Raw genomic sequence first — 12,251 nt, 5'->3', positions numbered from 1 at the left:
TTCACGATGCTCATGGATGCAGAGGCGAGGAAGGTGCCCATGAGTGGTTGTTGACAGCTTCACTGGTGCGTAGCCTGTGTGGGCCAGAGTGTGCATAGGGACTGCAGTGGTTTTGCTGCGCTCTGTTCTGCAGCTTTGCAGGTCTCCTCGCAGTGAACCTGTCCGCCGCTGCTGCCTGAGGAGCAGGTGTTGGCAACCACAGACTCCAGCTTGGGGTAGGCACCTGTGCATGGGACAGGGAGCCGAGAGCTCTCTCCACCATCGCTCCCACCCACACACAGCAGGCCACATTCACTTCACCATCACCCACCGCAGCCCTGTACAACCTGCTCCTCTCACACTCACACTCACACCCTCTCAACATCCTCTATCCTCTCCCTCCCTTTCCTCCAGCACCCTGCCAGTCTCCCTCCTTCCTTCACTCCCTCTCTTTCCCTCCAGTTCTTCCCCTTATTTCACTCTTTCTCCCTCCACACTTTCTACCTCTCTCTCTCTCCCTCCCACTCGCTCCCTCTCTTTCCTATTTTTCTCCCTCCCCTCTCCCTCTCCTTCCCTTCCTCCCTCTCTCATTCCCTCCTTCTCTCTCCATCCTGTCTCTGTTTTCCTCTCCCCCCCTCCTCTCTGCAACCTCTCCCCCTCTCTCCCCCCTCTTTATCCTCTCCTTCTCTCCCCCTTATTTTTCACTCTCCTTCCCTCTCCCTCCCTTTCTCCTTCTCCCACTTAGTTCTTTTCCCTCCCTCACTCCCCCAAGTACACTCTCTGCCTCTGTCTCTTAACTTCTCAATTTCATTTTCTGTTATCCTTGAAATGTATTAATCTCTCCCGACCACAAACTCTCTCTTCCACTTGAGCATTATCTCTCTCCATCTGTTACGTGGTTCTCCCTCTTCATCTCACCCCTTATTTCCCATCCCTAACTCCTTTCTGACCTCTCTTACCCGCACCATTCTTTTCCTCAGCCCTTCTTCTTCACCCCCCCACTATTGTCCTCCTTCACTTCCTCATTTTCATTCTCTGCACTTCCCTCTTCGTTCCTCCCACTCAATCCACCACTTCTCAGTCCCCACTCTCTCCTTCCATCTCTCCCCACTCACTAAACCTCTTAACTCTCCCCCTCCCCACTACCCCCACTCTCTACCCCCATTTGTTCCTCCACCCTCTCATCCTCCCCACTCTCTCCTCACTCCCTTCCACTCACTCTGTCCCCCTCTCACATACTCTTTCTCCCACCCTCACTCTCTCTCCATTTTAACCATCCCACCCCCCCCAGTCTCCCCATTCACCCCGCAATCTTAGTCCCCACTTTGTCCCTTCCCACCCCTTCTCACTCTTCCTCACTATCTCCCACCATTCACTTCCCCCTCTCCACCTCCCCACTATCACCCTCTGCTCCTTTCAATTGCCTTGAGCTCACCTTACCTTCCCCACTCATGGTCACTCTTCACAATCTCTCTTCTGCCTACTCTCTCCCTCCCTCCTCCCTACTGTTTCCGTTACTCCCCACTCCTCCCACTGTTTCAGAGAGTCACAGTCATAGAACTCTAAAGCCCTTTGGCCCATTTAGTATGTACTAACCTGTTTTTCAGCCCAATCCCCTCTACCCACACCCAGACCGTAGCCCTTCAAGAGGGATCGTGACTGAGTAGGTTGTATCGGCAGCTGGTATCAGGTTTTGGCTCTTCCAAACCTTGAATTTAGAGGTCAGAGTTAAAGTTGAGTTTTTTGACCTATGCACAATGATCTGTATGGAAAGGCAGCAGGAATATTTTGCAGCAGCATCACAGGCACCTAGCATCATGTAAGGAGCATTTACAATTAAGAGGCACTCCATTGGCCGGGGTCGACCTGTGTGATACGAAGCTAGGGCAGAACAGAACTTTGAGAGTGTCAGGGGGCAGAAGTGAGTGTAGTTGCCATTACTAATGAGAAAGTGCTTGGGAAATTGGAAGGTCTGAAGGTAGATAATCACCTGGACCAGATGGTGAACACCCCAGGGTTCTGAAAGAGGTGGCTGAAGAGATTGTGGAAGCATTAGTAGATTCTGAAATGGATTCACTAGATTCCATTAGATTCCACTAGATCCGGACGACTGGAAAATCGTATATGTCACCCCACTTTTCAAGAATGGAGAGAGGCAGAGGAAAGAAACCTATGTGCCAGTTAGTCTAATCTCAGTAGTTGAGAAAATGTTGGAGTTGATTGTAAGGATGTGTTTTCGGGGTACTTGGAGACACATGATAAAATAGGCCATAGTCAACATGATTTCATAGAAACCCTACGGCACAATACAGGCCCTTTGGCTGACAAAGCTGTGCCGAACATGTCCTTACCTGAAAAATTACCTAGGGTTACCCACAGTCCTCTATTTTTCTAAGCTCCATGTACCTGACCAGGAGTCTCTTAAAAGAGACTCCACCACCATTGCCAGCAGCCCATTCCACACACTCACCACTCTCTGCATAAAAAATTTACCCCTGGCATCTCCTCTGTACCTACCTCCAAGCACTGTGCCCTCTCGTGCTAAGCCATTTTAGCCCTGGGAAAAAGCCACTGACTATCCACACGATCAATGCCTCTCATCTTATACTGTACACCTCTATCAGGTCACCTCTCATCCTCCGTCGCTCCAAGGAGAAAAGGCTGAACTCACTCAACCTATTCTCATAAGGCATGCTCGCCAATCCAGGCAACATCCTTGTAAATCTCCTCTGCACCCTTTCTATAGTTTCCACATCCTTCCTGTAGTGAGGCGACCAGAACTGAGCACAGTACTCCAAGTGGGGTCTGACCAGGGTCCTATATAGCCGCAACATTACTTCTCGGCTCCTAAACTCGAGACTTTATAAAGAAAAGTACAGCCCTTCAGCCCATCTAGCGCATGCCGAACTGGCTACCACCCATTCACCTGCACCAGGTCCATTGCCCTCCATCCCCCTGCTATCCATGTACATGACACACTGAAATCGACCTCACATGAAGCACTTTTGCTGGCAGCTCATTCCACACTCTCACAGCCCTCTGAGAGAAGTTTTCCCTCATGTTCCCATTAAACATTTTACCTTTCACTCTTAACCCATGACCTCTGGTTGTAGTACTACCCACCCTCAGTGAAAAGAACCTGCTTACATGTACCCCATCTATACCCCTCATAATTTCGTATACCTCTTTGTCAAGTCTAAAAAAAACAGAACCCCAGAACATAGAGCTGCCTGTCCTGCCCCACCCATAAATAAATCTGTCTAATAGCTACAATATCATAATTTTACTCCTCCCCTCCCCACTCACTCCCTCTCCCCCATTCTGTCCCCTCCTCCCATTCCTCCTTGGAAAATTGCTCAAACTGTGCCAGGGTTAGTTGGGAAACAGTGATGGACAGTAATCTTGAAGTTTGCCAGAGAGGTTCAATCAGGTTAAGGTCAGGATTCTGGGACATCAATTGTTTTCATTTGAAGCCACTCCGTGGTTGTTCTGACAGTGTGCTTTGGGTGGTGTCCTGCTGAAAGACAAACTTTCTCCCCAGGTTAAACTTTCTGGCAGAGGCGAGCAGGTTTTTATGCAGAATCTTTCTGTATGTAGCAGCATTCACCTTCCCATCAATCCTGACCATATTTCCAGTCCCTGCTGCTGAAAAGCAACCCCACAGCATGATGCTTCCCCCACCATACTTTACAGTAGGGATGCCGTTACCTGGCTGATGTACAGAATCAGATTTACACCACACATACTGTGTTAGTGTTGAGGTCAAAAAATTCCATTTAAGTCTCATCTGATCACAAGACCTTCCACATCTTTACAGTACCTTCTAAGGTTTGCAAAGTGTTTATGGGCTAGGGTATGTTTTTTTTTTAGCCAGGCCTCTTCCTTGGCACTCTTCCATAAATAAATACCCCTTTTGTGCAAGGCCTTATAGATTGTGGAGCCATGAACTTCGTCTCCAGTTGCAGCTATTGGCTTTTGCCGTTCACTCAGAGTGACTGTCTTCACAGTAGCCTCTCTTACAAGTGCTATTCTTTTCCGGTAACTAGGTTTTGAGGGGCAGCCTGACCTAGGCAGTGTAGTTGTCATTTCATATTTTTACCTCCTCTTCACGATGGACTGCACTGAGCTCCGAGGTATGTTCAGTGCCTTTGAGATGGTCTTGTACCCTTCCCCAGATTAGAGCTTCTCAATTATCATTTCCCTGACTTGCCCTGAATGCTCTTCTGTCTTCATTTTGGTTTGGTCTGTTGAAAATCTACCATACTGTTGGATCTAACTGAGAGGGGTATTTGTTCAAGTGATCCTTCAATTTTCTACATCAACAAATTGGGTGCGTCAATAAGGTAATATACAGTATTGCACCTAAGGAAAGTTTGTGTAGTATTACAAAGGGGATGAATACTTTTTTTAGCCTCACAATTTTGGTTTTTAATTTAGTAAATTGTTGACAAGCTTTGGAATTCTTCTCTTGACATGATGCACAGTGTTTTGTAGATTAGCTCAAAAAATCTAACTTCAATATATTTTAAATCTAGAAAATGAAATAATAAGATGTGAAAGTAGTAGTGGGGGGATGAGTAGATTTTCAAGGCACTGTAGACAGCCACACTCAACAGTTACTGGTACATTGCGTTTTATAAGATTGCTTTTATATTTATTGTCTTTTTCTGCTTTTTTGCATTCCGATGTAACAATCATTTTGTTCTTTACTGAAGAATGACAACAAACAATCTTAAATCTGGATTCTTGAAGAAATCAAGTGGTTGGAGGTTAGCGAGTGAGAGGCTGCAGAGAGATTCAAAACCAGGGAGGACATTTTAAAACTGAGGCAGATTAAAAGGGGCAGCAGATTAGGTCACTGAATATTAATTTTCCTATTTATTTTATTTTAGGTGATGCCGTCAACAAAAAGACCCATCGATGTAAGTGTTCAATCTGTTATATAGATCTCCAACAGTGAGTTACAGGCCAGTATCTAATCCATTTGTTTCAGGGGCTTTTATATATAGAATAACAGATCCCCGGGAGTATGTTATAGGCTGTGATCTAATCCAGGGGTTCAGGGGGATTTTTATATAGAATAACAGATCTCTGGGGTTATGTTAGATGCTTTGATCTAATCCAAGGGTTTGGGGGTACTTTCATAGAGAATAACAGATTTCTGGGAGTTCTTTACAGGCTGAGATCTAATCCAGGGGTTCAGGGGGATTTTTAAATAGAACAACAGTTCCCTGGGAGAACATTGAAGGCTGAGATCTAATCCAAGGGTTCAGGGGGATTTTTATATAGAATAACAGATCCCTATGAGTGTGTTACAGGCTGGTATCTAATTCAGGGGTTAGGGATTTTATATAGAATAACAGATCCCTATGAGTACGTTACAGGCTGGAACGTAATACAGGGGTTCAGTGGGTGTGGTTCCACATAGAACAACATATCCCTAGGAGTGGGTTACAGGCTGGGGATTCAGTGTATTTAGATTTTGGAATAACTGATCCCCCGGACTAAAATACTGGCTGGGCTCTAATCCAGGGGTTTGTTTAGCTGTTGGCTGTAAGCTGTGTCACTGTTCAGTCTGGAGATGACCTGTTTAAACTGGTGTTTGACTGTGCCTTTGTTGGTGCATTTTGTGTTTTTTTGTGGAGTGGGTCACACAGGATCGCTCTGTCTCTCCTGCCTAGACTGTTCACACTGGCCATAAGCACAGTTCACTCAGGTGTGAGGGTTTGAGGCAAGCGGACGTGGTCATGTCCGTTGCAGAGCTGCGCAGGTTAAGGGGAAACTGAATAAAGGAGTTCAGAATCGGGAGAAAGGAGGGGGAATGGCACAAGGCGTTTGGAGGAGAACGTAGAAATTTGGAGCAGATGGCCATTTCAGCCCCTTGACCCTGCCCTGCCATTCAGCATTATCTCAGCTGATCTGACTGTAACTTAAACCACACATGGTCCCCAACACTCTGGAATCCTTTACCATCTTTCTTGTCAATACTCTCTCTGCCCCTCCCCTAGAAATATTCAAAGATTCTGTTTCCACACGCAAAATGCCGGCGGAACTCAGCAGGTCAGGCAACATCTATGGAAATGAATAAACAGTTGACCTTTCAGGCCAAGACCCCTTATCAGGTCCCTTCATTAGTCCTGATTAGTCTTGGCCAGAAACAGCAACTGTTTATTCCTCCCCATAAATGCTGCCTGACCTGCTGAGTTCCTCCAGCATTTTGTGTCCAGGATTTCCAGCATCTGCAGAATTTCTTCTGTTTATAACTCTGCTTCCTCTTTTCTAGGAGGAAGGGTGGTTCAAATAAACACTGTGCTTGTCTTATGCCCATCTTAAATGGGCAGCCATTCACTGTTAATCAGTGATGCTCGTTCTAGGGAGCCCACAGGTTAATTGTCCCATGCCGTGGAAACATCCTCAGGACTTTATATGCTTCCGTGAGCCCCCTCTTGCTCTCCTAAACCAGCCTGGACAAACTTTCCCTCATAGGACAACCTGTAAACATTCTCCAAGCAGCTTTACAAAATAAAGGGAGCAGTGTGTGGAGACTACAGTGGAGCAGCCAAGAGGAGGGTGGGAGAGTTACCAAAGGGGAGGATTTGAAAGGGAGGAAGAGAGGAGAGGAAGGGAGAGGAGGAGGCAGAGTGAAAGAGAATAGGTTGAGGAGGAGATGGGAGAGGAGATGAAAGAGAGGAAGGAGGATTTGGGTGGGGACAAGAAGGAGAGGAAAGGAAGGGTCTGAAAGGATAGATTGGGGAGGGCTTGATATGGCAGAGATGAGGAGAGGAGGAGGGGTGACAGGATGGGTTGAGGAGGAGGGTGAGAGAGGATGGGTTGAGGAGGAGGGGTGAGAGAGGATGGGTTGAGGAGGAGGGGAGCGAGGATGGGTTGAGGAGGAGGAGGGGTGAGAGGATGGGTTGAGTAGGAGGAGTGAGAGAGGATGGGTTGAGGAGGAGGGGTGAGAGAGGATGGGTTCAGGAGGAAAAGGAGGGGTGAGAGCAGATAGATTGAGGAGGAGGAGGGTGAGAGAGGATAGATTGAGGAGGAGGAGGGGTGTAAGAGGATGGGTTGAGGAGGAGGGGTGAAAGAGGATGGGTTGAGGAGGAGGGGTGAGAGAGGATGGGTTGAGGAGGAGGGGAGCGAGGATGGGTTGAGGAGGAGGAGGGGTGAGAGGATGGGTTGAGGAGGAGGGTGAGAGAGGATGGGCTGAGGAGAAGGGGTGAGAGGATGGGTTGAGGAGGAGGGGTGAGAGAGGATGGGTTGAGGAGGAGGGGTGAGAGAGGATGGGTTGAGGAGGAGGGGTGAGAGAGGATGGGTTGAGGAGGGGTGAGAGAGGATGGGTTCAGGAGGAAAAGGAGGGGTGAGAGCAGATAGATTGAGGAGGAGGAGGGTGAGAGAGGATAGATTGAGGAGGAGGAGGGGTGAAAGAGGATGGGTTGAGGAGGAGGAGGGGTGAGAGAGGATGGGTTGAGGAGGAGGGGTGAAAGAGGATGGGTTGAGGAGGAGGGGTGAGAGAGGATGGGTTGAGGAGGAGGGGTGAAAGAGGATGGGTTGAGGAGGAGGAGGGGTGAGAGGATGGGTTGAGGAGGAGGGTGAGAGAGGATGGGTTGAGGAGGAGAAGGGGTGAGAGGATGGGTTGAGGAGGAGGGGTGAGAGAGGATGGGTTGAGGAGGAGGGGTGAGAGAGGATGGGTTGAGTAGGAGGAGTGAGAGAGGATGGGCTGAGGAGGAGGGGTGAGAGAGGATGGGTTGAGGAGCGGTGAGAGAGGATGGGTTCAGGAGGAAAAGGAGGGGTGAGAGCAGATAGATTGAGGAGGAGGAGGGTGAGAGAGGATAGATTGAGGAGGAGGAGGGGTGAAAGAGGATGGGTTGAGGAGGAGGAGGGGGTGAGAGAGGATGGGGTTGAGGAGGAGGGGTGAGAGAGGATGGGTTGAGGAGGAGGGGTGAAAGAGGATGGGTTGAGGAGGAGGGGTGAGAGAGGATGAATTGAGGAGGAGGGGTGAGAGAGGATGGATTGAGGAGGAGGAGGGGTGAAAGAGGATGGGTTGAGGAGGGGTGAGAGGATGAGTTGAGGAGGAGGGCTGAGAGAGGATAGGTTGAGGAGAAGGGGTGAAAGAGGATGGGTTGAGGAGGAGGGGTGAGAGAGGATGGATTGAGGAGGAGGGGTGAGAGAGGATGGATTGAGGAGGAGGAGGGGTGAAAGAAGATGGGTTGAGGAGGGGTGAGAGGATGAGTTGAGGAGGAGGGTGAAAGAGGATGGGGTTGAGGAGGAGGAGGGGTGAGAGGATGGGTTGAGGAGGAGTGAGTATGGGTTGAGGAGGAGGAGGAGTGAGAGAGGATGGGTTGAGGAGGAGGAGGGGTGAGAGGATGGGTTGAAGTGGAGGGGTGAGAGAGGATGGGTTGAGGAGGAGGGCTGAGAGAGGATTGGTTGAGGAGGAGGGCTGAGAGAGGATTGGTTGAGGAGTAAGAGGAGGGGTGAGAGAGGATAGATTGAGGAGGAGGAGGATGGAGAGGATAGATTGAGGAGGAGGAGGATGGAGAGGATGGATTGAGGAGGAGGAAGGGTGAGAGAGGATGGGGTTGAGGAGGGGTTGAGGAGGGGTGAGAGGATGGGTTGAGGAGGGGTGATAGGATAGGTTGAGGAGGAGGAGGAGGAGGGGTGAGAGGATGGGTTGAGGAGGGGTGAGAGAGGATGGGTTGAGGAGGAGGCCTGAGATAGGATGGGTTGAGGAGGAGGGGTGAAAGAGGATGGATTGAGGAGGAGGGGTGAAAGAGGATGGGTTGAGGAGGAGGAGGAGGGGTGAGAGAGGATGGGTTGAGGAGGAAGGCTGAGAGAGGATGGGTTGAGGAGGAGAGGAGGGGTGAGAGGATGGATTGAGGAGGGGTGATAGAATGGGTTGAGGAGGAGGAGGGGTGAGAGGATGGGTTGAGGAGGAGGAAGGATGAGAGGGTGGGTTGAGGAGGAGTGGGGTGAGAGAGGATGGGTTGAGGGTTGGGGGGTGATAGAATGGGTTGAGGAGGAGGAGGGGTGAGATAGGATGGGTTGAGGAGGAGGGGGTGAAAGAGAATGGATTGAGGAGGAGGGGTGAAAGAGGATGGGTTGAGGAGGAGGGGTGAGAGAGGATGGGTTGAGGAGGAAGAGGAGGGATGAGAGAGGATAGATTGAGGAGGAGGAGGGAGAGAGGATGGATTGAGGAGGAGGGGAGAAAGATGGGTTGAGGAGGAGGAAGGGTGAGAGGATGCATTGAGGAGGAGGAGGGCTGAGAGAGGATGGGATGAGGAGAAGAGGTGAGGGGATTGAGGAGGAGGAGGGGTGAGAGGATGGGTTGAGGAGGAGGGTGTGTGAGGATGGGTTGAGGAGGGGAGGGGGGTGAGAGGATGGGTTGAGGAGAAGAGGTGAGAGAATGGATTGAGGAGGAGGGGTGAGAGAGGATGGATTGAGGAGGAGGGGGTGAGAGGATGGGTTGAGGAGGAGGTGTGAGAGTGGATGGGTTGAGGAGGAGGTGGGGTGAGTGAGGATGTGCTGAGGAGGAGGAGGGGTGAGAGGATTGGTTGAAGACGAGGAGGGGTGAGAGAGGATGGGTTGAGGAGGAGGAGGGGTGAGAGAGGATGGGTTGAGGAGGTGGAGGAGGGGTGAGAGAGGATGGGTTGAGGAGGAGGAGGGTTGAGAGAGGATGGGTTGAGGAGGAGGGGGGGTGAGAGAGGATGGGTTGAGGAGGTGGAGGAGGGGGTGAGAGAGGATGGGTTGAGGAGGAGGAGGGCTGAGAGGGATGGGGTTGAGGAGGAGGGCTGAGAGAGGATGGGTTGAGGAGGGGTGAGAGGATGGGTTGAGGAGGAGTGGTGAGAGAGGTGGTTTGAGGAGGAGGAGGAGTGAGAGGATGGGTTTAGGAGGAGAAGGGGTGAGAGAGATGGGTTGAGGAGAGGAGGGTTGTGAGAGGATGGTTGAGGAGGAGATGGGGAGTAGGGGTGAGAGAGGATGGGTTGAGGAGAAGAGGTGAGAGGATGGATTGAGGAGGAGGAGGGGTGAGAGAGGATAGATTGAGGAGGAGGAGGGAGAGAGGATGGTTTGAGGAGGAGGGAGAGAGGATGGGTTGAGGAGGAGGGGTGAAAGAGGATGGATTGAGGAGGAGGAGGGGGGTGAGAGGATGGGTTGAGGAGGAGGAGTGAGTGAGGATGGGTTGAGGAGGAGGAGGGGTGAGAGAGGATGGGTTGAGGAGGAGGAGGGGTGAGAGGATGGGTTGAAGAGGAGGGGGTGAGAGAGGATGGGTTGAGGAGGATGGCTGAGAGAGGATTGGTTGAGGAGGAAGAGGAGGGGTGAGAGAGGATAGATTGAGGAGGAGGAGGAGGGAGAGGATGGATTGAGGAGGAGGGGTGAAAGAGGATGGGCTGAGGAGGAGGGTGAGAGAGGATGGGTTGAGGAGGGGTGATAGGATAGGTTGTTGAGGAGGAGGAGGAGGAGGAGGGGTGAGAGGATGGGTTGAGGAAGGGTGAGAGAGGATGGGTTGAGGAGGAGGGCTGAGATAGGATGGGTTGAGGAGGAGGGGTGAAAGAGGATGGGTTGAGGAGGAGGGGTGAGAGAGGATAGGTTGAGGAGGGGTGAGTGAGAATGGGTTGAGGAGGAAGGCTGAAAGAGGATGGGTTGAGGAGGAAGAGGAGGGGTGAGAGAGGATAGATTGAGGAGGAGGAGGAGGGAGAAAGGATGGATTGAGGAGGAGGAAGGCTGAAAGAGGATGGGTTGAGGAGGAAGAGGAGGGGTGAGAGAGGATAGATTGAGGAGGAGGAGGAGGGAGAAAGGATGGATTGAGGAGGAGGAAGGGTGAGAGGGTGGGTTGAGGAGGAGGGGTGAGAGAGGATGGGTTGAGGAGGGGGTGATAGAATGGGTTGAGGAGGAGGAGGGGTGAGAAGATGGGTTGAGGTGAGAGGATGGGTTGGGGAGTGGTGAGAGAGGATGGGTTGAGGAGGAGGGCTGAGATAGGATGGGTTGAGGAGGAGGGCTGAGATAGGATGGGTTGAGGAGGAGGGGAGAAAGACGGGTTGAGGAGGAGGAGGGGTGAGAGGATGGGTTGAAGAGGAGGGGTGAGAGAGGATGGGTTGAGGAGGATGGCTGAGAGAGGATTGGTTGAGGAGGAAGAGGAGGGTGAGAGAGAATAATTGAGGAGGAGGAGGAGGAGGAGGAGGAGGGAGAGGATGGATTGAGGAGGAGGGGTGAAAGAGGATGGGCTGAGGAGGAGGGTGAGAGAGGATGGGTTGAGGAGGGGGTGATAGGATAGGTTGTTGAGGAGGAGGAGGAGGAGGAGGAGGAGGGGTGAGAGGATGGGTTGAGGAAGGGTGAGAGAGGATGGGTTGAGGAGGAGGGGTGAAAGAGGATGGGTTGAGGACGGGTGAAAGAGGATGGGTTGAGGAGGAGGAGGGGTGAGAGAGGATAGGTTGAGGAGGGGTGAGAGAGGATGGGTTGAGGAGGAGGGCTGAGAGAGGATGGGTTGAGGAGGAAGAGGGATGAGAGGATAGGTTGAGGAGGGGTGAGAGGATGGGTTGAGGAGGAGGGCTGAGAGAGGATGGGTTGAGGAGGAAGAGGGATGAGAGGATAGGTTGAGGAGGGGTGAGAGAGGATGGGTTGAGGAGGAGGAGGGAGAGAGGATGGATTGAGGAGGAGGGGAGAAAGATGGGTTGAGGAGGAGGAAGGGTGAGAGGATGGGTTGAGGAGGTGGAGGGCTGAGAGAGGATGGGATGAGGAGAAGAGGTGAGAGGATGGATTGAGGAGAAGGAGGGGTGAGAGGATGGATTGAGGAGGAGGAGGGGTGAGAGGATGGGTTGAGGAGGAGGAGTGAGAGAGGATGGGTTGAGGAGGAAGAGGAGGGGTGAGAGGATGGGTTGAGGAGGAGGAGGAGTGAGAGAGGATGGGTTGAGGAGGAGGAGGAGTGAGAGAGGATGGGTTGAGGAGGAGGAGTGAGAGAGGATGGGTTGAGGAGGAGGAGGGGGTGAGAGGATGGGTTGAGGAGGAGGAGGGGTGAGAGGATGGGTTGAGGAGGAGGAGTGAGAGAGGATGGGTTGAGGAGGAGGAGGGGGTGAGAGTATGGGTTGAGGAGAAGAGGTGAGAGGATGGGTTGAGGAGGGGTGGGAGGGGTTGAGGAGGAGGGGTGAAAGAGAATGGGTTAGGAGGAGGGTGTGAAGAGGATGGGTTGAGGAGGAGGGGTGAGAGAGGATAGGTTGAGGAAGGGTGAGAGAGGATGGGTTGAGGAGGAGGGCTTAGAGAGGATGGGTTGAGGAGGAAGAGGA

At 51.7% G+C, this 12,251-nt stretch overlaps 1 protein-coding gene across 1 annotated transcript in view; it reads left to right on the top strand.

The window, feature by feature from the left end:
• The window catches only part of LOC140735119 (nuclear receptor ROR-alpha A-like), a 216,995-nt gene that overhangs the window by 156,815 nt on the left and 47,929 nt on the right, over nt 1–12,251 (top strand). The window contains exon 2 of the mRNA XM_073059911.1: nt 4,872–4,901. Coding sequence (XP_072916012.1) covers nt 4,872–4,901 — 30 coding nt within the window. The remainder of the gene's footprint in view (nt 1–4,871; nt 4,902–12,251) is intronic.

This window comes from Hemitrygon akajei, chromosome 11, assembly GCF_048418815.1.
Source record: "Hemitrygon akajei chromosome 11, sHemAka1.3, whole genome shotgun sequence".
Taxonomy (NCBI): Eukaryota; Metazoa; Chordata; class Chondrichthyes; order Myliobatiformes; family Dasyatidae; genus Hemitrygon; species Hemitrygon akajei.
The sequence above is the reverse complement of the archived record's forward strand: the minus strand, read 5'-3'. Positions and strand labels throughout refer to the sequence as shown.